Genomic DNA, 26,143 nt, shown 5'->3' with positions numbered 1-26,143 from the left:
ACTGTGGTCTGTGAGTATTGGGTTGGATCCACAGTGGACAAATATGGACACAGTGTTTTGGAAAGACAAGCACCTTGCTAATGGTTTGGTTTTGGTTTGTTTTGTTTTGTTTTAGGGGGGAGAAAATTAATTTCTCATGAAAATGATGTTGATAATTTCTGAGGAGGGGAAACTGCAAAGACTGCTTCAGTAACCACTCTCACCTCCAAGTTTTATTTGTTATTTTAATTTACAGCCATTGGAATATATGGGGTGGAGTTTTTAGTGTTTCAGTGCTGTGTTGCCTGTGCTTGTCTAACAAACTGCCTTTAAAGCCAAGTACTTGATAAAGGCTGGATTCATTTCTCTGGCAGCAGTTTTAGGGAGTGACAGACTGGTTAAAGTCCTTTTTAAATAGAGTACTTTCATTTTCCTTTAAAAACCATCACAAAAACTTAGCTCTTGCTTGCTGATTTTCTTATAAATCCAAGATGAAACCTGTAAAACCGCAGAGTCGATGAGGCTCACTGGGAACAAACACCAGACTCATTGATTTTGGTGGATGTTACTCATACAGGAGTAAACCACAGCTTCAAGGTTCAATTTTTTTTGTTGATTTGGTTAGTTTTGTTGATTGGTGGTTTTTGGTTGTTTCTTTGTGGGTTTTTGGGTGGTTTTTTTGGTTGGTTGAGTTTTTTTTAGGGTGCCTCTGTTAAGTGTTATATTGGTATTGAGATTTGTGGAAAGCTGTGAAATCATCCTGTTACAAGTTGTCCATGCTGGGGAGAAGAAAGGAGATAAGGGTGGAAAGGAAAAGAGAAGAAAGAAAAAGTTAAAAGCAAGGATAAAGGCAAAAGGAAAGGGAAGGAAGTAAGAGGAAACAGAGCAGAATTGCTGTTTGAATATTGAGGTCCTTCATCCTGCTCAGTACCCAGAGTGACCAAGGCCAGCTGAGAGTTTCCCGTTGCCTTCACTGAGGAGGAGGCTGAAGTGTACTCAGCAGTTACTCCAAAAGCTGTAAAAACTGAAGGCAAGAAGCCTGTGCTTCTAAACAAATAAAAAGAATTGTCCCAAGGAACAGGCAATGAGGCCAGATCCCATTTTCCAAGATTTTTGAGGTTCAGGAAGGAGAAAAAGCTGTGGCATTCTTTAAAGGTCAAGAGGGTTGGATTTAAGCCAAGAAAACTGGAGTAGACATTGCAGGGTTGTGATGAAAAGAAGGGAATGGGAAATGAAAGTGATAAGAGCAGAAAAAGTAGGACCAGAACTGCCTGGGAAAGGCTGTGAAAACTTCCCAATTTTTTTTTCCCTCCAGTTTGCACTGGGCTGTCTGGAATCCATCCTGGAACAGCAAGTACCAAACTACTTGGGTTACTCCTGTGAGGGACACTGGAAATTTGAAATCGTCTGATTCACACCAGAAATTGGAGTTTCAGCTTTTAGCATGTTTTAAAAATATCCCAGTATCTTTGTAACTCACTGGTTTTAAGTAGGTCACTCCGACTTCTGTCTTGACACAATTTGTTTTATTTTGTCTTTATCAGAATGGACTAAAGTTGAAAATCAGCAGTACTGGAAAGTCAGCAATAAGCCTCTGAGAGTTTTATCAGTGTGAGTAGGGCAAACTTTAAAGATATTTATCGTTAGCAAAAGGCAGCTCAATGATGTTATCAAAACTAATACTAAAATGTGGGAAAGATGGATTTTTCAGCAGTGATATGAAGGGAAACAAAATGTAGAAGCAAGAAGATGAATTTAAGCATAACTGTAATCAAAAAAAAAACCCATATTGAATCTGAGGGAGAGCTAAAAGATGTGAAATGGAGCCTATTTAAAAAATAAATGATGTTAAATTCATGTTTTATGGGAGTTCAGGTAGTTATAGTAAAACTTATGGGTACCATCATCCTGAGTACATGAGATCATTTATCCAGGAGTTCTGATCAAATTATGACTTTTATTCTGCAAAGTACTGTAGAATTTTCTTTAAAGTTTTGCTAAACTGAAATCTAAAGGTCAAGATGTCACCAAAAAAAAAAAAAAAAGAGTAATGCATTATTAAAGAAAAGGTATTTTACAAAAGGACCAGAGAACACCCAAGATTGGGTTCCACTACTGCTTGGTTTGATCCAAAGAATTTTTAACCAGAGAAACTCTGATCAATACACAGAGGAATACACTAAGAAATCATATAAAATGCATTGCAGAGCAATTAAATGAGACATAAGAGATGAATAAATCACCACTGTAGCTCAAAGCTGAAATCCTAGCTCTTTTTTCTCCACTTTTAAAAATGGAATAGAGTGCTAAAGGAGAATATAAGGTAATTGATCTAGATTTTCAAAGGCTTTTCCCAACGTGCTGCACCCACAGCTGTTTGGCAAACAGGTAGCCATGGGGTGAGTGTTGAGGCCTTTGATGGATTAAGAGCTGGTGACAAGGCACAAGTGATCATTTCTCATCAAGCAGAAAGGGAAATCTTGTGACACTTCAGGGCCAGCACCGTGGTTGGCGTACTATTGTAAAATGCAGGTGAACCCAGTGGGAAGAAATGAGGATGTCCAACTCCAGTTCAGAAGGCTGAATGATTTCTTTATTATAACTATACTATAATACATTAATATACTATTTAAAGGAAGATACTAAAACTACATACCTACTTTCTAACTACCATATCTAACTCACAACTTGCAACCCTCTCTCGAGAGTGCAGCCACAGGTGGGTTGGATTGGCCATCAGGCCCACACAATCCTCACCAGAATCCAATCAAGCAATCACCCCAGGCAAACAATTCTCCAAGCACATTCCACATGAGAAAAACAAGGAGCAGAATTAGAAATTGTTTTCTCTTTCTTTCTCTCTGTGCACATCTATGAAAAATCCTGAGAGAGAGAGAAATGTGCTTGCCACAGTGTACGATGCATTCATTAACAGGTGAATAGGCAGCAGCAAAATTTGCCAAAAGGAAAATGCTGTTTGGGCTGGTTGGGAGAGAAAGACAAGACTAAAAGATATTTTTATTTCATTTCTCTAGGCAAATGGAACAATTAAATCTATATTATCTGCATGGACAGAAAGGTTCTGAGCAAATTCATTGTCTCAGAAAAACAGTGGTATTGCAATGGGCAGCTGAGAAATCATATTTTTTCCATGCTCAACAGCCTCACATGGGTGCTGAAGGTGTTAGGCTATGCTTATAGGAGGGTATTCACTGAATACCCCAAGGAGATATTTCCACTTTGTTCTCCACAACCTAAAGATCTTCCAGAAATGGAAGAAGGTCATGATAAGGATTATATAATCAAAGAAAATTCAAGATTTATCTGTGCATTAACTCAGTGAGAGTTTAAAAAACCACAGGGTTATCTATCTTGGATGTGCCAGATACCATGTATGATGAATAGTGGGTTAATATAATAGAAATGCCCATTTTCATAAACCAGTATTATTTAGTCACTGTTCAAATCTGTTCTCAAAAACATTTCGTGCTCTTAAAAGCCATTTTTTTTTAATTAAGAGGGTGGTGTTGGAAGTAGGAAGAAATTTACCAGGTCTAGAAAATATAGGCAGAGAAATGGAGTCAATATCCATCCACCAACTCCAACAGAATGTTTTGTGAATACAAGTGTGAATTGTACAATAATGTTTTAAAATGAAAGCACTGGTATTCCTTGCATGCCCTTGCCTACACACACCTACATATTGATATACACAAACTTCTAGCTAAGCCAGGAAGGGCGGTTTGCTTTTTACATAACCTGCTTGGTGGCCAACAGCATGAGACTGCTTTCTTGAGGGAATTTTCTGAAGCGTTTGCTTTCATTTGAAATATTAACCTGAAGGGTGTTCTGTTTGGCAAGAATAATATTTTGGGGGTGCTCACTGTGTGTAGTCTTGCACAGGTAGAGGGGAGAGTGAGACAGCTGAAACAGGTGAGACACAAGTGTCCCTGCAGCTGACATCTGTTATCCTCCTCTGTCCAATTTGGGATGGACCTGTCCTTAATTAGGGGACAAGATGCAAACAGGATGCAAACAGCACTTACCTGGCTTCTGCCCTGACATTTTTCTTTCTGTCAATGGCAGTTCAGTCAAGACAAAGTTTGAAGGTGAGTTTTTCCCTCTAGTGTGCGTGTCCCTGTCTCCCAACAGGTGGTACCATAGCTCCAGACATGCCATTAATTTCTGTAATGTGCATCTCACCTAGGCTGCACATGAGCAAATCCATTTCTTCCATTCCCATGACAGTCTTCTGGGTTGCATAAACCCATAGATAAAGTTTGAACCTTCTGGGAAGTGCCAGAAGACTTAACACAGGTGGGCCAGAGGGTCAGGACTTGGCCATAAATTCAAGGAAGCCTGAGAACTTTGTTTTTATGGGCCGTGGCTAAATCAATGTTTGGCAGTGAGGACTGATTCTTCCTGAAAGTCTTGTGTTCACTGCAAACTGCTACAGGGTCTCATTATTCATTCTTTTTCGGCTGACATTCATTATTTTACAGCTGACTTTTAATCATTTCATCAGTGTGAGACACAGAGAGTTTGATACCCGAAACAGAGCTGGGGAAGGTTCTGGAGCCCCAGGAGCAGCTGAGGGAGCTGGAAAGGGGCTCAGCCTGGAGAAAAGGAGGCTCAGGAAGGACCTTGTGGCTCTGCACAACTCCTGACAGGAGGGGACAGCCGGGGGGGTCGGGCTCTGCTCCCAGGGAACAGGGACAGGCGGAGAGGGAACGGCCTCAGGCTGGGCCAGGGGAGGTTTAGGTTGGATATTTGGGAAAATTTCTTCTTGGAAAGGGTTGTCAAGCCCTACCACAGTTACCCAGGGTGAATCCCCATCCCTGGAGGGATTTAGAAGCCATGTGGATGCGGCACTTGGGGACATGGGTCAGTGGTGGCCTTGGCAGTGCTGGGTTAAGGGTTGGACTCCATGATCTGAGGGATCTTTTCCAACCCAAACACTGATATGTTATGTAATGTTTCAGTAGACTTTTATAAAGCTTTTTCTTTTCAGTTAGCAATATAATAGTCATGACTGAAATATAAATTATATGATATGAGACCAGGACTTAAAAACTTTCTGTGAAGTATTTAGAATCTTCTGATAAGGAATGTACAGTTCTTTTAGAAACAGACTTTGACAAACACTTTGAGCTGAATAAGGTACCGTATTTCATTCCTTATCCATCTGTCAAATGAAACAGAGAAACTGCTGTCAGATATCCCTTAGGGATGATCTTTTAAATACCTGTTTTAAGTACTTGAACTTCCCAGTAGACTGCATTCTTTCTTCAGTTAAGTAAATTAAAAAATTAAAACAAAAAGAAGACAAAAAAAAAAGCCACCCAAACACAAAAGCCAACAGAAGAAATTTCATCCAGAGCCCTGAAATTTTTAAGCTGTAACTTTGTGAATGTTTAATACTAAAACCTCTTAAATCTGGATAATGGCTGAGATTTTTTTCTAAGAAAGCATTTATTTTTTTTTGTAGTGTAATGGATCATTCTTTTTTTTTTTTTTTGTTTTTAGTCTCACCTGATAACTTTAAGTTTACATTCCTGCCTGTCATTCTAGATAATTTTCTTGATTTATGTGACACAAACAGCTATGATGTTTAGGAGAAGCACAGACATTTTCAGAGACCGTGAAACTTCTAGCAGTGTAGTAGTCCAAACCTTTCATTCTTAAATAATCTTACCCACAACTGACCAGATTTTTAAAGCCATTTAAGGGCTATGTAGATAAGGTGATTGGCAGCTTAAATGATGCGTCTCTATCAACATGGCATAGGGAAAATCAGTTTTCTTAAGGATGGATACAAATGGTTAAACAAATACAGAGGTAGGAGGGCCAGCCAGAGGGCACAGCTGGGTGCAGTGGGTACAGGAGAGCAGTCACTTCTCTGCTGCTCAAATATGTGATTGTCTGAGGACAGTCTGGCTCTAGGGAACAACCCCTGGCCTTTGAGATTGGCGCTTCCCTTGGATCCAAATCCTTGGATTCTAAAAAGAGTCAAGCAGGTGCTCGTCTTTTCAAAATGAAGCTCTAAGAAATAGCTCTGCCGGTGCTTTTCAAAAATTGTCTTCTGGCCGGAACAATGGCCCAAAGATGAGACTCCTGGGAATCCTTCAGTTCCACTGAGATTGGGATGGAAAGGAGCCACGTTGTGCTCAGCCTGATTCAGAGCCAAAAGTGTGCCAGGATTTGGTGCACAAATGGGGTTGATTTGAGCCTAAGCTTGGTTGTCTAAAGCAGACATCTGGTCGAAGGCAAACACCTCCCTCTCTGTTCAGTGGGCAGAGGAAAATGAGAATTTTATCCAGCTGAACCTGAGTCTTTAAAGTAGGGTAGGTGTGATTAATTGTCTCATGGAAGCATCTACTGTTCTCTGCCTGGTATAAGGAAAGAGATTTAAAACTTTCAGTTGTATGATATGAGACAAAACCAGACAAATTTCCTCACTCCCATTGATGCTACTAAGAATTAGAAACCCATGCACCTGAAGGGTCCTTGACCTTTATTGCTTTTTTTGTGTCTTAATTATCCCTTTACACATTTCTGATCATTCACATCTACTTAAGATTCTGAGGAATTCAAATTCCTAAATAATAAGGCCATGAAAGTGCAATAAATCAGCAAGGCATTCATTTAATCTTGCATATTAATGAAACTTTTTGTTCTAATGCTACGAACAAGAACGCCCAAATATTTTTTAATTTCTATCTCAATAATTTTATTATGTAACCTAGCATTTCTCTGCCTTTCAGGGATCTTATTGTTCCCATATCACTAAACAAAAATTGCAGTTATGTTTCCAAGTACCAAAATTGCAGTACAAACTGATTGCCATAAGAGAAAAAGTCAACAGGGAATATATTTTTAGGAAACAGATAATTACTTGATAATTTTAATATGTAGGAGATATGGGTGGGTGGGAGAAAAACAAGGAGAGCTTTAGAGAAAATATTTTCTTTGTGGAACAGAGGGGTTCAGAAAAAGAAATACAAGTTTGATCAAGGCATGAATTCACACATGGTGATATGCTGGATTTCTATTATGCATCAGCCAACAACAAAAAAAAAAGTATAATTCAAAAGAATTAATCAGTTGATAAAATGGAAGTAATTTCAACTTTTCTGGTTCCAAATTTTTCTCCAGCAGCCATTCAACCTAGATTTTGTTGGCATTGGGCTTGCTTTCAGTGCCATTGGAAACTCATCCACAGAAAGGCTTTCAAATCTTTATTTTGTTGGAATGACAAAGTCAGTGAATTAGAAGTGTTGCTATTAACTTGGGACCTGATTCTGTCAACATTTATGCAGGTGCCTAATTAATTCATGTAGTTAGGCTGAGAGATTTTAATGGACCACATTTTTCAGTCTAAGCATATGTGTGACTGTTTTCAAGGCCACAGCCCAAACTAAGAAACCAATATTTAATTTTTCTCCAGAAGTATTGATTTGCTTCTGAATCTAAAATTTATAGAAAATTTCTCTGTGGATAATAAGTGAATCTGATTCATTTACACGTTTTAACTCCATATCCAAATGCGTGCCTTTGCCTGAATTTTACTTGTGGTTCTTTCACCTTTGGCACGCGAATATCCTTCTTTGCGTGGTAAGTAATAGAGAAAAAAGAGTGGAGGTTTTTTACATAGAGCTCAGTAACCTCAACTGGAGAATAATACATTTCTCAACTTAGTTTTCAATTTTCAAAATCTTCAGTGCTTTAAATGACATCATAATCCTTGAGAAGCAATAAGTAATAGCCTCCTATTAAAGGTGTTTTTTTTCTTGCTTGTCCAATCAAAAGTGAGCACTGATGTAAAAATACGACTGGCAAGCAAGCAATTCACAAAGCAGTTTAATATCTATTCCCATTTTGAAGCAGCAGATAATGTTCACGTGTGGTATTGTAAATGAGGGACTAAATTATAGCCAGGTCTGCGAACTCAGAACTGGGCAGAGAAGCTTCCACACCCAGTGGAGGTAATAAATGTTGTCAGGAATGAATACCTTGTGTTCAGGAATATGAATGAAGTGTAACTTTCCACCTTACAACCATTAAATTTAAATTTCCCTTGTTTTGTTCTAAGAATGTCACGTGTGGCCATGACAAGTCTGTGTCGTTTCTGCTTCCCCTCCATCACTGCCCCGTCAAGGGAAATATTGTAAAAGCTTGGTGCAACTTATTTCCACAAATCTGTGGCCTGTCCAGCATCTGCTGGTTATTTACAGATAATTAAACATTAATTGTGCCACGTCATGTTTAATTTTATTTCTGGGTACTGAAATTATGTTGAATATTGTATAAATCTTCCTTCCTTTCTTCTCTACCTTTACATGAACATTTATATAAGGATTATATATCTTCATCTAAAATAGACAAGTGCTTATTTTTTTTTTTATTTTTCCAAATCCCTGGAATTTTCACCATTAATGTTTTTCTTGAGTTCTACAAAAATGGTTCAGAAATTGCTTTGATTTTTTTTTAAGAACTACAGGTAAATTTTACTATACTCTGTTAACTTGAACACATATGTAAAAAATAAATTTCCTTATGCTTATATAGATATTCTTCAAATTGCCCATTTCTAATTCAGGCCTGTTGCACCTACTATTAATTATATCAAATAACTGACCTCCTCTGCTAGTTAAGAAATTTTGAACAGAAATTTAAGGTTAAATTTAATTTAACCCTAAATATTAGGGTTCTTTACCTCTTTTTTTATTATTATTGTTGTCATTATTGCATCTCTAGTATTACTTGTTTTATCCCAACAACCCAAAATAATTTCTTTTTATTCTTTAGGTTTACTTGTTTACATTATATTTTTAATTATTGCTTTTTGATATTCAGGCTTGAGACTTCCTTAAGCAATCATATTAGTCTCCTACTACACTTTCAAGTGTTCTATTAATTAAGATAATTTGATATATGCATTTATTAAATACTCTTTCCCAAACTTGCATCTCTCTCAAACTCCTTTTCTAATTAAAATATTTCCCCTCTGCCTGGCAATGTTTTGTTAATGTTTACTTTTTTAAAGTCTGTTGTTGCTATCACTTTTTTCCCATTTCTCCAGTGTATCCCGGGAACTTACTGAACATTATCTGCATGGAAAATACAAATCTGTTCTTTCATCTGTTTATACGAACATAAATACATATATGTGTGTATATATATGTATAGTGATGTATAGACTAGATTTGAATCACTATATCCCTTTAAAGGTTTCCTCATTTGCATCCAATGCATAACATTTAAATGGAAGAAACAGAAAGCTTGAGCTCGTGGTTGCTGCCACTTCTTCAAAATGTAGACTATTCTTAAATCACGTTTTTTTGTGGTTTTAGTTTAAGTCAGATACTGTAAAATAAATTTAAGAACATTCAGTCAAGAAGAAAATGTGGTTTCCTATCACAGTAGAAGTTCCTGGGAAAGAATGTCATTGCTCTTGATGAAAATAACACTGGAAATTCCCCTTTGTATTCATCAGTTGGGTTCAAGTTACCAATAAGTGTATTAAAAATAGGGTTTAGGGAAAAGATGGGCAAAAATGGTAATATTTTAACAAAAACAAAAAAAAAGGCAATAACTGTTGTGGGAATCATCATTTCCTGCTCTTCTAATTATATTGCCGAAATAGTAAAGTCAGTGATACATGATCTGGATACCTACATCCTAGAATAAAAGTGATGTGAATATGATGAAAATATGGCTATCCATAAACCTAAACTTGACCCTAGTTCCTTAAATCCTTAAGAATTAATCCAACTGCATCTTTTTATCCAGGTTTCTAATGAAACATTGTTTATGTTTGTCCTCTATGAGCACAGTCCTCCAATATTAATGTTAAAATTATGAAGAGGAGTAAACAAGTTCAGGAGTGTAGGTGCAGTATAATCAGTAGGACCTGATGTTCATGTTTGTAGGATTTGGGTTTCAGTTGTTAGAAGACTGATTTGAAGTGTAATTCTCCTGCAAACATGATGTGCAGGAAGTGATTATACCTTCAAAGGAATCCTCCATGAAATTTGAAGAAAAGTCTCTTGCTACTTCAAACAATGCGCTGAAACCATTTACAAAAGTAAATAATAGCTTTAGATTGTATATTGAATAAGTTCATACCAGAGTTGATAATATTTTTAGCCAATACCTATGGCTATGTCTTGTGTTATAAACATGGTGATAGTGAAGAAATGGAAGATTTATTTAGGTGTCTTCACAAAAGTATATCCTTGATTTTGCATTTTTCCCCTCATAAAATTATTATTAGTAAGTATGAGCTAGAGTGTAAACTATGTAAATTAGCAGGCCTAATGGCTAGAGTTTGCTTTGATCACTTGATACAAATATTTGCTGTGCTCATTACAGGTTGTAAAGTTCTTAAATGAACTTTACTGCCTGCTCAGGGATCTTGCAGCCTTTTAAAAGTTAGTAAAACACAGTTTTTGAAGGAAGTTTTCTATTCTGTCTTGCAGTTGGAGGAGAGAATATAGGTGTCAGATAAAGTGCCAGAGCTGTCCACGTGCAGGGTGGGTACAAACCCATCCATGAGCCTCCCTGTGCCTGGGAATTTCCAGGACAGCACGTGCCGTGCCTCCTAGAAACTATCCATGCCCCAGAGCAGCAGGAAAGTGTTCAGGAGAGAACACTGATCTAATCCTGCTGCCTCTCCTTGTGTTTAACCCAGTGATGCCACGTTTTGCTGAGCAAGTGGAGGTGGCCATTGAAGCCCTGAGTGCCAACGTGCCCCAGCCCTTCGAGGAGAACGAGTTCATCGACGCCTCCCGCCTGGTCTACGACGGGGTGCGGGACATCAGGAAAGCTGTGCTGATGATCAGGGTATGTAAAGCACCTGGGGAGTGGAAGTTGGGATTTACAGGGAGGTGTCATGGGTAAGAGGAATGCAAAAGCTCCTTGGAATCAGCCTCGTGTTGTAATAAGGCAGAAAAGGTTGACATTGAAGCAGGCATGAAATAGAAGTACCTACAACAACAAAAGAATTAGTAAATAAAGAGATGCGGTTACTTAGGGGATGAATCACAATTAGTATGTTAATCAGCTAGAAGATTTGATCACAACTGTCAATAGATGCAAACTTCATTACTGTTTCCATAGTAATGGCATTAATTTGGCAAGCTCTTCAAAGTTTGTATGGATTTTTTGTTTATTTGGGGTTTTTTCCCTATGTCTGTGTGCTGCCTGGGATGCGAGGTAGGTCTGGTAAAAATCTAAATGAATAAATTATCTTGCTGCTCCAGTCAGCTGCTGCAGGGATGATTTTGAATGTTTACCAAAGTAAAAAACGTGTCATTTCAGTGTTGACTAACCAGTTGATTTAATTTGCTTAGACATCTTTTAATAAAATAAACAAACAAATAAAAGACACCACAGAACATCATTATTGTGATAGTAGGTGTGTGTTGCTTTTCACTTTAGTCAGCAGACAAAGATTTTAAAAAGAAATAGAGCAAACCAGACCTGGTTTGGACAGCTCTTCAGCAACTGACACTCTTATTCAAAATCCAAATTACCTTGAATCTGCCCTAATGAAAGCCATGTACAAGTAAAGCTATGGAGAAAATCACAAAGGAAACTTGAGGCACATAACAGGGCTGAAGCATCAACTGATCCCTTTGAGCAAACAGGTAATGAGCACTTGTGGTCGTGAGAGTATTATGGCACTGATGTAAGACTTCAGGCAGTTGGAACCCTCCAAAACAACTCCATTTTAGTTATCTGTCACTATGTATTGACATTTAGAGGAAAACCTTTTGACAGGCTTAATTTTGTAACGGCCAAACATAAATTCCATTCCTATACCCAGTGCTCATCCCGGGTGGCCTGAATCATAGTCATGGCTTGTGATGGGGCAAGCCCATCCTGTTCTCTGGGCTTGCAGTGTTAGAGGATTGGCAGCTCTCCTGGAAGGGGAGGGAAATCTTTACTTGATTTACATCCTTGTGAGGGTGGAGAGGCCCTGGCACAGGGTGCCCAGAGAAGCTGTGGCTGCCCCTGGATCCCTGGCAGTGTCCAAGGCCAGGTTGGATGTGGCTTGGAGCAACCTGGGATGGTGGGAGGTGTCCCTGCCCATGGCAGGGGTGGGACTGGGTGAGCTTTAAGGTCCCTGCTGACTCAAACCATTCCAGCATTCTATGACTCTGGGAAATGAAAGATCTGCATAGTGGAGGATCTCTATTTTCCCTTTGATTTCCCAGTTCCTTAGTCTGTAACAACAGTTTCCAAACTTTTTTTTAAGACAAGAACAACTACTTAGCACACTTTAATCTTTTCTAGTCACTTTGAATTGTGATTGTGGCATAGACTCAATCATCAGGTGGGATCTACTACAAACCCAGGTTTTCCAATCCCCTACACAGAGTTCTGGCTTCTAGCAACCCCTTATACATCAGTTACCCCCAAGAGTTTGCCATGAAATGTCCATCCTGGTGAGATGTTTCTAATTTTAAATGTTGAATTTTGAAGGCCTGATAATTTCCTTTGTCACTGCCTGACTCTTCTGCGTACCTGAAGAGCTGATCAGCATTCAGGCTTCTCAGTCTCCTTAGGAAAATCCCAAGTTACTTTGGCCATTATTTCACTACAGCTTTCCAGCCGTTGTATGATATGAGTAAATGAATTCTGTTTGCCCAGATTAGGAAGATTTATTTTTGCCTTCAGACAATTAACTTATTTATGGAGCTCAATGTAATACTCCCTACCCAGGCAAAGAACTAAAGCACATAAATGGACCCATTATCCATGTGAGTTAACTGGAAAAATCCACACATATAAGCTTACACAGACCAGAGTTTGCTGAATCAGAGCCTTATTTGCTCTAGAAAAAAAGTTTAGTTTCACTTTGAGATACTCTTTAACATTTCCATCTGAACATCTCACACTGCAATGGGATGTATAATTAAAGGGTGAGGCTATAAAAGCCTTTAGAATATTTTAATCTAATAATCTATCAAATATTATGCACCCTTTAATTCAGGTGGCAAAACTTTTTCAGAATTGCAAAGTAGGAAAAAAATCCAATCTGGCAAACTTTTTAGAGCATCTGACACAATTCTTTTCAGGCAGTGATTGTTCATGTGCAAGCCGTGAAAGATTGAATTTGTCTGAGATGAGTCCCCTCATCCTAGAGAGTAAATAAAGCTGCTTTTTAAATTAATTTTGGTTGCTATTATTATTTTAGTAATCTGAAGGAAAGGGTGAATACTCTCTGTTCTTCTCTTTTTTCCTCCAAAGGGGAGAATTTATTGTCCCTCTGGAGGAGAAAGAAGACTCATTTTTTTCATTGAGGACTATTATTATTATTTATACAGAAGAAAAAGAACTATTCCCCAAGTTAAGAAGTAGTATAAATGAATTTAGGAGTATAATTATAGAAGCTAGAAATGAAATAGAAAATAATAACTTCATTCCAACACCTTTCCTATTACTGTGTGGGGATGAAATTGCACTTTGTGTTTTCGTAGCTGCTTATGAAATTCTCTCCGTTATTGGCCAGAAACCCTCTCTACAGTCAGGAGGACTCACAATGGCACCTTTTCTCATTCTTATGCATCTCCAAGGCCAATTTATTAAAACTTACTGGTTTTAAACATGGCCTTTGCCATTAGCAACCTCTTCTTTAGAGGCATCTACATCAACCTGAGTGTTACATTAGTTTGGATCAGGAGTGCACTGTTGGAGCCAACGTCCCTCTTGCCATGTTTTAGTTCATGTTACAGGGTAGACTTTAAACATCTCTGAACTTTATTCTTTGGGGGGATGGCTGGAGATGCTCTCTGGACCCAAGGGAATGGCTGGAGCTGTGTCAGGGGAGGTTTAGGTTGGATATCAGGAAAAAGGTTCTTCACCCAGAGGGTGGTTGGGCACTGCAACAGGTCCCCAGGGGAGTGGTCACAGCACCAGGTGCTAAGATCTGGTTATTAAAATTGTTAGAGAGATGCCTCTGCCTGTGTTAAGGTGTAAATGAGAACAAATGCTGAAGTTGATAATACGGATTTTATTTAACAGTTGTGTGAGGTAGAGAGAGAGAGAAAGAAAGAGGGGCAAGGTGGGAGAGAAAGAGAGTGACAGACAGATTAAGCAGAAAATATCACCACTGTGTGGATCCTGACAGCATCTCATTGATCCTCTTCTGATCTTGTCAGTGGTGAGGGTCCCACAAAGCACAGAGTTCAGTGGGTGAATGTATGTTTGGGCCAGCTGGGAATGCCTGGTGCCTCACCTGGGGGAACAAGTTTGAAGCTGTCTGTTGCAGCAGACTCTGGGTCTGTGCCATCACTTTGCATCACGTGCAGTTCTCTGCTGCATGGCCTCAGCAATGAGTCTGGGGGTGTTTTGGGGGTCTTTGATGGGTTTATGATGGTTTATGACCCCTCCTCTGCTGCTCCTCACATGAATGTCCCATGGACGTGGCCACCCCAGGGTGGGAGGGTGCGTTTTACACCTGAGCCAGTTTGTGTAAGGCAGGGTGGGTGTTCACTCCCTCTGTCACACACCCAAAATCTCTCCTCCCTCCATCAAACCGAGCCAGAGCTGAGTCTTCTTCCCCAGCCTTGTTTAGCTCTCCTTACACTTCTCTTTAGACCTGGACAATAGTACCACCTTTACCTTTGCTCAAGTTCCCATCAGGTGGTTTAAGTCACAGCCCAGGTCCCCTCAGGAGGCACATTTGAATGGGGCTCCGGTGCTCACAGCTTCTTTATACAATTTTGCCGTAATGGCAAAGTCATTTTTTAACAGTGTTTAAGCCATTAACCATTCCAGTCTCTCACACCAAGTCTGACAGAATTCAGGAATCATTTGGATAATGCTTTCAGCAACAAGTTGTGACTCTTGGGGCTGTCCTGTGCAGGATCAGGAGCTGGACTTTGATGGTCCTTGTGAGCTCCTTCCAATTCAGGATATTTCATTCTATTATTACCTCCATTTCTATTCTATTATGTCATTAAGGGATTTTTCTTCTCCTTGGGAGAAGACCTCAGCAAAAATACCTGTGATGTCCTCAGCCCCAGCTGTTTGGGTGTGTTAATGCTCTTCTCCTCTGCCAGACTTGTCAGGTTTAGCCACCATCACCTCTGGGGCAGCCACTGGGGTGGAATCCAAAGTGCTGCAACATTTCAGGTCCTCTGTAAATCCAGATTTGGTGCAGAATCCCATCATCTTTTGAAGCATCCTATCTCCAAAGGATGTCGTGAGGTCCAGTGTTTCCACTGAATGCCTGCTGCTCCTCAGATTGAATTTGAAGTGTTAGATTTTACTGTAAATCACCAAACAACTGAAGACCTGCAGTGACAGAGGGTCTCTGATTGAGGCACTCAGGTGCTACTTGCAGTTGAGTCACTCAGGCTGCAGTGGTACCAAAACAAATGTACAGAATAGCCTGGAATTGGATTTAAAAGCATCTTGTAAAGTCTGTTAAATTTTCTCCCTGTCTTTTAGAATTAGAGGGAATTTTCATTGTAAAAAATAGGGGAGTATCTTTTCATCTCCTCAGTCTCTGCTGTCATTGCAAGATTAGCTTGACTTGGTGTTCACAGTGCTAAAATTCTTGTAATTGCATCTTGCAATTTTTAAGTGCATAGCAAAGTGGGGTTTCTATCTTCATCAAGTACATTGGAGTTGGTGAAATATGAAACAAATAGCATTTATAAATCTGCATATATATTCCATTTTATGACTTTTACTTGTATAATTCAGATTTCCATACTGCAGTCACAAAAGATTAAAAAAATGACATAGATGGAAGATAACTTTGTTCACAGCAAGCTCTTCAATCAAACAGCCAGAGAGATATTAAAAAAAAAAAAAAATATATATATATATTCCAATGCCTGGAAGTTGAAAGTCACCATATTCATATTAGAAATGAAACATGCATCTTAAAAGAGAAAGCATATATTTATTGTGTGATTTATCTGGGATTGTGAAAGATTCTTCTTCACTGGAAAATTTCCTCTGAGTTAGATGAATGTTGTGTGTAGTAGAGATACTGTATTTGAAAAAAAAAATCTTGGAAACTCTTATGGCTTGTGCTACAAAACAGATTAAAAATATGAAAATGGTCCATTTTTCTGCTGAAATCAATCAGTGCATAAAATCCATTAATTTTGAATATTACTCTGGCTTCTTCAGCTACTGGTGGCTGTCAGCCCTTTTTAGAAGTTGTCTCCAACCTCAGATCTGTGATTGCTATGTTTTTGTAACCATAAATCCAGGTGTCTGCAAGACAGAATCAGTCTATCTGTCTTCCAGCTCAGAGAAATGAAGTCTCAGACTTTGTTGTCTTGGAAACAAGGTTTTAAATATCAAGGTCCTGTTAGTTGTGCACAAAAATTAGAGTCATTCTGGTGTACTTAGAAGGCCTTGCTAAGAGCAGACCATTAAGTCAAATTCAATATAATTTTTTTTTGTACCTTTGTGTCTAAACAAAAGGGAGACCCTGTTTCATATGGGCTGCATCTCCAGGGGATCAGCTGAGACCAAGCAATGGTGCAACAGTGAAAAGTGTGAAAATGCTTGAAATGGCAGCATACAGATAAAAGTTAACCCCACTTCTTCACCCTAATGCAAAATGCAGCTGTTTGGGGAAGCAAAAGAGGAAAAGAGAAAAATTCACCACACTTGAAAACATGAAAAGAGTGTATTGGAAAGATCACTTTGAATTAGATCTCACTTGTACAGAGGGGAAATAGAAAGATGTCTTGTGCTTGTAGTATATTGCTAACAGTTGCATTACTTGCCCTTTTGGTTTGCACTACATTTTCTCCAAGTTCAACATTTATACCCATTAAATTTCAGTCTTTTAAAGGCCACAGATTTTAAGATCATGAATGTCAGACTGTAACAGCAATACATTTTTTCTGGATATTTCTTCAAGAATAAGTCCTTGCATAGATTTTTCAGAATATTTTTTCTTTTTAAGAGGCAGCTTCATGTCCTTACTGGTTACTGTGTTGAGATGTAATATTTTGAATATTGCATCTTTACTTAAAGTTTGACTATGAAAGCCTTGGAAAGGACTGCACATTGTGTTTTATAATCTTATTTATAAAAGTGGAGGCAGTAGAAACTAAGAGGAGTTAGGGTACTGGCTTTACAGTGATCAGTAAAACTGGCTTGTTGAGTGGACTTGGAGGATGGGGAAGAGCCAGCTGGTTTATTGAAGCTCTCCACCCTGTTCTTGTTCTAAACAGCAAAGCCTAGGCGGACGAAAAGCTGAGCCTTGTGATAGAAAATACTCTTTGCTCAGGGAGTTGTAGGATTCTCTTTGTAGCTTGCTTGTTTATGACAGATTTTAAGGTCTCATCCTGTCCTCGGGCAGCTTAGCAGAGGGAACAGAGATTAAAGGTGATTGGAAACAAGACCATTGGATGGGTACCAATCTTTCTATTTTACCTGTGACAATAGGAAGAAAGTAAATTCATTTTTCATCTGAACTTCTTCTCCTGCCTGTCCTGTTACACACACTCTCTGTGCATGCCTCTCTTCAGAGGTGCAGACTGAGTTTCATTACCACCCTGTCACACCTGGTTATTTCCTCCTCCAGCACTCAGCACCAAAGCACATATTTAATTCATACTCTCCGAGTCAGACAAAGGTGGCTGTGTTTTACTCTCCCCATCCTGTGCACTTCACTGTGCAGCTACAAACAGGGATGTGCACTTGGTGTTGGAAGCCAGGCTGGAACAGAAATATCACCAGAAGATTCCTCTGCGTTACGTTAGAGGCTTTGGAGCCATTCCTGGTGACTGAGCATCCCCCAGGCAGAGCTGTAATGACAACTGGCAGTGATTAGCACCTCTGCTAGGCAACTTGACATTGCCTCCGAGCACCAAATGCCAGCCTGGATGATTTCTTCTGTGGTGCTTTGGCCTTCCAGGCTGTCACTGGGGGTGATGGGTGTCTATAGGAACTCACCCCCTGGTTGGGGTGGCCCAGAAAGGTGGAAAAGTCTCTCCTCCAACCCGTGTCTCCAAAGCAAGACTCAGTAGTCTTCAGTCGTCCAGTCTCAAGGTAGTTTATTGTGTGTTATCTAAAAGATTTCTCCCTGAGCTGCTGTGGTCCGTTCAGCAGTCAGGCAAGGGCACACTGACACCCAGGGGGCTGGTGCCCTCTTTGATATCATACATTACGTGTTAAATGTTTATGGTTTTTCCCCAATGCCCATCACCTCTATTGAACAGTGACTTTCTACTCTAAACCAATCTGTGAGTGCCAACATCACCAAGAACATGGAGGTTAGGAAGAAGAAGGAAAGAGGACAGGGCACACCCAAGTCCCTCCATCTTAGAACTTCTGACCCCCATGTACAAAACTCAGACCCCTCTCTGCAAGGCCTAAAACCCCCCTGCACAGCACTCAAAAACTCTTCCTCTCACTTTGTGACTACTTCTACTATAATATCTAAACTTTTGTGATTTCTTGTTCTTCCTGCAAGGTTGGTAAATTGTTCCATGGATCAGGTTCAAAGCCACAGGGGTCTGTGGCTGCATTCCAGGGTCTCAAATGCTTTTGACCTGGGCCCGGAACATCCAAGAGTGTCCAAGGGACATTCTGGGCTCTGACAGGTGTCCAGTAAGGTGAGGATTTCTCTGCAGTTACTGTGGTTTTCTTTTCCTGTTACCTTTGTCATGAACTGCAGAACTTACTCATGGCCCGGCTGTTATAGCCTGGTAGTATTCAGCCATAAGATGGAATATAACCTTCTTTCTAAAGTTTCCACTTTTTTGCACCATCTATATTAAATATTATACTAAATACTGCTTTTAATAAGACTCTCTGTATATAAATAAGGACTTTTTTTTCTCAGAACTTTTTGCTAGAAGGTGAAAAACCCCAAATGAACAGGTCCATCAATTCTTTTTTTTCTCCCTCCTTCCAAAATTTTAAACAATCTGAAGCCTGAAAATATGTGACTTGATTTAATCAATCTTCCAAGAAGCCTTCCCATCATTTGTAGCATCAGCAGTGGAGACATCATGGTCTCAGCTGGGGGATGAGTCAAATCCTAAAGCTGTGTATATGAAAAGGACCATTTGAACAACAAGATTACACAGATTATAAATGTCATGCTTTTTTTCAAAACCAGTTGACATAATTTACAATTTCTTTCAATGGGAAATCTCTTATTTGCTTAGATAAATATTTCTTCCAGGATGTTAGCTGCTTTTCCCCAGGTATTTACTTTCTCTTTTGAAGATTACATATAGTTTCCAGTAACATAATAGTGTTAGTGTCCATTTATATATGAAATAACATTATTTTAAAATACTGCATTCCAGTTGTTAGTGTTTCCAAAAGATATTTGTTCCTGGAACTGCATTCATCATGTTAAGAGAGTTAAGCAAAATTGCAGCAAGAAAAGTTGTGGCAAGGCAATGACAAATGCCATTTGTAAAGAAAACTAGAGTTGTAACAATTTAATTTTTAAGACAATTCAATTTCAGTTCCTGACTGCTGGGGCAGACAAATTCATTTCAGAGAAGAACAGAACAGCATTTCCTGGGCCGGTAGTCAATGAAATAAGAGCTCACTGTGCAGAGGACTTGGTCTGTGTCCTTTTTAAGCTTGTCATCTCCTCTCTGTGGCTTTCTCTCCTGTCTCTCTCTCTCTCCAGACCCCTGAGGAGCTCGAGGACGACTCGGACTTCGAGCAGGAGGATTATGACGTGCGCAGCCGAACGAGCGTCCAGACTGAGGATGACCAGCTCATTGCTGGCCAGAGTGCAAGGGTGAGTACAAACCCCGCACACCTCCAGTGGGTGTCCAGTACTGACCAATAAAATCTCTGCCTCAGGAAGCAAAGGCAGTGATTTCCAGTCCTCAGGGTCATTTAAGAAGGATGGGACCAGGCTGACAGAGCTGTTGAAGGTTTTTATTCATGTGAAACCTATTTAAGTAGCATTTCTTGAATGGTCTTGAGGCTTTTGTGGTGCCTAGTATCAGCTCCTTGCACCAGCTAGTGCTGTAAGAGGAGGCTTTACAGGTTTGGAATGTGCTGAAACTGTGGGAGTAGTCAGCAAATTTAAAAAAAAAAAAAATTCCCATCAGTGCACCATGTGCTGTATCCAGAGAAATCTTACATTAGTCATGTTTCCCAGTGTGCAAACCTGTCAAGATGATCTGTTTAAGCTACTGAGTAGTCCCTGTAATTTAATTGTAATTGAAGACATTTGCTACTGAGTCAATGTAATTTTACCAGGGTAATTACATCATGATAAACTTCAGTCACTGTGATTTGCGACCTCAGCTTGTGCATGGGGATTGCAAATTAAGCTGATGAGTGCTTGGGGGGTCACAGGTGCTGGGGAAGTGAAGTCTGTTAACACTCAGGAATATTCCTGTTAACACTCAGGATTATGCCACCCTCTGATGAATGTTTACCTTTTATTGAATAGTCTTCTCAGCTCAGATTATTAAAAAAAAAATCAGACTCTAATTTTATGCATCATGAAAATATATTTGACTGTAAAGAAAGGTTTTTTTAAAGAAAAGCCTTTTAACATTTTCCAGGAGAGAGCCAGCAGGAAACTGGGAATTATCTGAATGATTTTCATGGCTGTTTCACACAAGTCTGGTTTGTTCTCATGTGCTAGAAGCGAAGCTATGGACTAAATAAGGAGTATCCTCCCCACAAATCCAAACACCAGCAAAAGCTGGTAACTGGAATGGGGATTTCTTACCTTGGAGACTGGAAGAGGATTTGTAGGGCTGAGAACCTAAAGACCAGCAGGCAAAGATGCTGTGAAAGCTCAGAGGACCAGGACAGAGGAGTTTTCAGCTGCTGTAGGTTGGGGCTTGACACAAAGGTTTTACACCCTGCAAAGAAACAGTGCAGTAACAAAAATCTGAAAGAAGCTTACTCAGAGGTGTGGGAGAAATGCAAGGCATGGATCCAGTGAAATGGGCAGAGATTTCTTTTTGTCTTAAAATTATTTCCCTGAATATTGAATATAGACGGTAGATAAACCATACCATGTATCAGAAAAATGGGAGTTTTATCATGACATCCCTAAGGCAAAAAATACCTGGATTCCTTACTGTGAGACTGGTGACAGAACTGTTCTGGATGTAGTTGACTATCTTTTGTGATTTTTATATTTTAAAAGGCATGTTTGAGATATTCAAAGTATTGACTACTAAAGCAAATAGTAGGTATAACAGAATTGAGATACAGTACAGATTATTTTGTCAGATTTCACAGCCTTTCTCATCTTTTTGGTTGCATTTAGGACTGGGTAGCATGTCATCCTTTCTTGATCTGAAACCCAAGTAAAGACTGCAGTAATTTTTCTTACTAAGAATCGAGTTCACCTGGGGATTTAGGAGCCTTAAATTCTATTACATTTATTGTGGTTATTATTACTGCTACACTTAAATCCTTCTGCTTTGATCAACAACACACTGTATAAACATAATATATCATACAGACAATTCCTGAATAACATAGATTGCAATGTGGCACAGGAAGCAACAAGTCATAAAAACCTAAAAGGGAAACAATGCTAAACAGAAGCTGCCCAGTCCCCAGTCTGGAGTGCTAAGCAGAATAGAATCTTACCTGAACTTTTTCTGTGGAAAAGATGCAAAATTTTTATTCGTGCAATGTAATGGATTTGTTTAATATGCTTACTCCATAAGGCTGGTGGTGTTGTAGCAGAAAGACTTATGTTGGTCTTCAGTAGAAATAAAACTGGAATTTACAGGCTGCATTTGCTGTAGGATATTGCTGCTTTGAAAGCACATCAGCAGCTGGAACACAAATATTAAAGCACTGTTTACCAGTTTAAAGAGTGTTAGGTGAAGCAGCCACTTGAAGAAACCCCAGGCAAGTCGTGCAGATAAAATTCCCAAATTTCACTACTCCTATCACATGCTCTTAACTTCAGTCAATTCCTCAGTTTTGTTGTTTTATGTGCATTTTAAATATTTATTTATTTATTAGCTTGACTTACACTGCATTTTTCTGTGCAGAGACTATTATGCTAACATTTGAAACTGCTGAGTTACATTGATAAGGCCTAATTAAAACTCATCTTGAATTTTAATTTGATTAACTTGCAAATTTCTCGTTTTCTGATCTACTGTTTATAACCCTTTTTAATTTCAGTTTGGGAAAAAGGTCAATTACGAATTTTTAAAAGCCAAGAGCACTTTAAGAATATGTAGAAAAAGACTTCAGCTGATTGAAAGTGACATAAACAAGAAAAAAATGTAATGACACTTAAATATGTGTCACACCCCATTAAATGCATAATGTGGTCTTCAGAACCCTAGAGCCAAATAATAGCTTAACTTGGAAATCATTATTCAAAGTATCCATTTGATCTTCAAAAGTAATTATTACAATTTTTTTAGGGTTTTTTTGGAGGGGAGTGGGAACTTCTTGCTTTGTTCTTGCTGGAGGAGATCGGTACCAACCTGTTCGGTGCCTCTTTGCATCCATTCCAAGAGAAAATTGGATCCCTAAGTATCATTAAAAGATACATTTGTTACAATTCACTTCAAATGTATTGTCTTGTGTGTCATAGCTTGTTTTAGGGCTGTGTTAATCTGAAATCCTCAGTTTCTGACAGAGGATGAGACTAGGGGAGACACAGCAATTCAGTCTGCCTCTTCCCATAAATGTTACTCGTTCAATTCTTCCTTAAAAATGAGATTTAATCCTCCTTTGTCAACTGGTGAATAATCATGACATCATAAATATAAATTTTATCATCTTGAAAGTGCAAGAAGAGGCATAAACATGCTGTGAATGCGCTTTTACCTGTCCTGGCAGAAATCAAATGCCTACAGGATTTTGCTTGGCATCTTCAATTCCCATTTAAAAAAACTCAAGCTGCTGGGACCACTGAAAGATCCAGTTTGTAGCTTCCTATTTGCATGCCCAACTCCTGTTCTTTCTCCAGGCTATCATGGCCCAGCTGCCCCAGGAGGAGAAGGCAAAGATTGCTGAGCAGGTGGAGATATTCCACCAAGAAAAGAGCAAGCTGGATGCAGAGGTGGCCAAGTGGGATGACAGTGGCAATGACATCATTGTGCTGGCCAAGCAGATGTGCATGATTATGATGGAAATGACGGATTTCACCAGGTAAGGACAAAATAACCCCAGCTGAGGAGCTCAGATGTGCCACATCTTCCCTTTTCTGCTTGATTTCCACCCTTTTGAGATGATTTGCTGAGGTTTTGGGGATGCAAAGCGAAGGAATGCTCATCATATACATTGCCCTGGGTATTTGTCCAAGTGGGATTAATCACATGAAGTTTTTGTGCTATTTGCAAGTCTCTTTTATTTGCAGATCATTTTGCAAAGTTTGTCTGTGACCTTACAGACACTCCAGTGACATTTCATTTAGTACCCATCTAAATGCATGTTCCTCTCTGAACTTTCCACATTTCAGCACAATTTGTGTCAATCAAAAATAATGGCAAAACTATTTATATCATTTGAACACTGAACTTCCTTCCAAAAAAAATCCCAAATGAAATGAAACTGGTTTGATCTAATGCTTCGTGGGAGTCTGTCAGTAATGATTTTTTTTTTTTTTTTTGGTTTCATTTCTTTTCTCTGTTGATGTCTTGTTCTTCACTAATTGCAGAGAGTCAAAAGGCCACTCATTAGTGATACAGTGTAAACAGAATTATTGTCTTTTACTATGGTCATATTGTTAATCACACCAGGGAGAAAGGTTTACAAGATTCTTTGAATTCCAGATCACCGTGGTAAATTAAATTTTGTACAGTGTTTATTTTTAAAGTGGGTTCAAAAGTTTAAATGGTATTTATCAAAATGTGATTACACAAAACAGGATGAAAATCTTCCTGGGGTTTTTTTTTTTTCAGGATTAAAATCAGACATCCATTTATTCATCTCTTTGTGTTGCCCCATCCCTGGAAGTGTTCAAGGCCAGTTGGTTGGGGCTCGCAGCAACCTGGGATAGTGGCAAGGGGTGGAAATGGATGGAGAGGATATTTTACAGAATTCTGTGTTACTTTTGTATTTGTATTGTCGTGGTGTCCCTGATCCTTCTGTCAGCAAAAAATAGAATGGAATCTGCCCAAACAGTGTCATTGTATCACGGAAGGAAGAAATTATGTTCTAAAGCAACAGCCCAGAATATGCACAGTTTCTGCAACATCCTGGACAACCTTTGATATATTGGCCATGAAATTATAATTGTATTTTCTAGCATCAAAAGAACAAAACTAACTTGAGAATGAGATAAAGACTACTGACACATTTGAAGTAAATAAAAAAAAAAATCAAAGGTGCATCAACCTCTATCTGCATCAGATTCAATAACAAGTTGTTTAATATATTCCATTAAAACAGAAACAAGCCTTTCACACCTTTTTGGCTGGCTGTAACCTCAGCAGTGTTAGAATAGAATAATTTTTCAAATTCATGGAGTTTGTGACAGTCAGAGCTGCTCATGTAATTAATGTAGAAGCACACAAGGTCACCAAGAAGTATTTTTGCTGCAGTTTAAGTTCACCAGAAGTGGGATACTTGCATTTCATCTGTTTAAAGTGGTAATGAAAGTCTGGAAAGAAGATTAAAGTGGAAATATGTTTCAGCATGTTATTCTTGCCATTATAGGTTTTAAAAAAATCCAAAGATAATGCAGTGTTGTGCTTAGAAAAAAAATGCCTTTTCTTTAATTAAAAAAAAGGTTGATCATATTGTCATTTTTCACATTAAAAAATGGAAAATGAACTCACTTCCAGTGGAGACTTCCTCACGAGCAGCAGCAATTTTATTGGTAGGAATAAAGTTTTGAGTCTGATGAAAACTCAGAAGTCTGTGGAGACCTTCTGTCTTAATACATTTTGCTAGCATTAATGACTAAAATCAGAATTTTGTAGAACATCTTAAAAATACGGTGAAAGATCAGGCCTAAAGCTAATTATACATGTTTAAAGTGTAACATTCAAGTGTGTAACATAATGATTATGCTTCACCTCTATTTATTTTCCAACAAAAAAATCTACAAAAAGATTTTCTAAAATGTGACATTCTTGCCCTAAACATGATGGGCTGAACATTTAGCACTGGCTTGGGAATCACATCATTTTGAAGTAGTTGTGTATTCCAGGAACAACACTGGCTTAATGAGCACTTAAAAATGCATATACTATTAAGTACAGCTCATGTGCCTGAAGGCACCATAGGACTAAATTGCCAGTGAGGCATTTTGTAAGGGAGAGGAAATATAGCAGACAGATTTCTTAATCAAGCTGTACTATAAAGTACTTAAAAGGCAAAATTGTAATAAATTAAGAAGACATTCGTGTTACTATTTTAAAAATGAGCACTAAACAGGGTCACTAAAACTGGTGCCTTTCATGATTTATTGAGATTGTGGGTAATTGTCTTGTGTTTCACAGAGGGAAAGGCCCCCTGAAGAACACATCCGATGTCATTAATGCAGCCAAGAAGATTGCAGAGGCAGGATCCAGGATGGACAAACTGGCACGGGCAGTAGCTGATCAGGTAGCTCCAAAATGAGCTGAAATACAACATAACCTCTATGGATGAGTTGCCTTTTGCAGGAAAAGTCTGTATTACCAGAAAATTACCTGTTGAGAGTCTGGATCCTGATCTTCCCATTGGATAGAAGCTGGTTCTTCTAGACCCATCAGCATTTTGCAGAACAGGAAAGCCATAAATGAGTTTCTCTAAAGCTCAGAAATGCCTGACTTGTTCCCCAGCCTCGCTTCTGGGCCTGTTAGAATTAGATAGACACTCCTTCAGGTTGGAAAAGACCTGTGAGATATCACATCCAAAATGACTTTGCTGTTAAAAAAGCAGTAGGGAATTGGAAGTTCCATTTCCCTTGCCAAGTCCCTAAGAATGCTTAGATTCTTTTCAGCTCATTCTTCCAGCAATTTTCCCCTGATTTGGCTCTTTACTCCTTCAAGGTTCTCTGCCTCCCTATTTTCTGGTTTGCCTCAGTGTATTGTGCATGTTGTAGGGTCTGTGTCCTCACTTCCTTTACCAAATTCATGTCACAGCTGCACAGATGACCTTGCTGTATATATATTTTTGGACTGGATTATCTACTGATCTGGAGAGCGAGAGGAAGCATGACATTAAAAGTCAAGAGCCAAATTTTAAATCCAGGTCCTACATAGCTAATTTT

The 26,143-nt window shown here is 38.9% G+C and overlaps 1 protein-coding gene and 1 long non-coding RNA gene across 14 annotated transcripts in view; one reads left to right on the top strand and one right to left on the bottom strand.

The window, feature by feature from the left end:
- Positions 1–26,143, top strand: part of CTNNA2 (catenin alpha 2) — a 463,302-nt gene that overhangs the window by 405,937 nt on the left and 31,222 nt on the right. For all 13 annotated transcript variants that reach the window (XM_068189021.1, XM_068189024.1, XM_068189023.1 and 10 more), the window contains 4 exons: positions 10,673–10,824; positions 19,619–19,732; positions 22,910–23,091; positions 25,389–25,494. In XM_068189021.1, the coding sequence (XP_068045122.1) occupies positions 10,673–10,824; positions 19,619–19,732; positions 22,910–23,091; positions 25,389–25,494 (554 nt within the window). The remainder of the gene's footprint in view (positions 1–10,672; positions 10,825–19,618; positions 19,733–22,909; positions 23,092–25,388; positions 25,495–26,143) is intronic.
- On the bottom strand, positions 19,561–20,909 carry LOC137473211 (uncharacterized). The gene is made up of 2 exons (XR_010998658.1): positions 20,684–20,909; positions 19,561–20,004 (listed from the first exon to the last, which is right to left on the bottom strand). It is a non-coding gene; the product is annotated as an uncharacterized lncRNA (long non-coding RNA).

This window comes from Anomalospiza imberbis, chromosome 4 (genome assembly GCF_031753505.1).
Source record: "Anomalospiza imberbis isolate Cuckoo-Finch-1a 21T00152 chromosome 4, ASM3175350v1, whole genome shotgun sequence".
In the NCBI taxonomy this organism is placed as follows: Eukaryota; Metazoa; Chordata; class Aves; order Passeriformes; family Viduidae; genus Anomalospiza; species Anomalospiza imberbis.
Note: the sequence above shows the minus strand (reverse complement) of the source record. Positions and strands in the feature narration are given on the sequence as shown.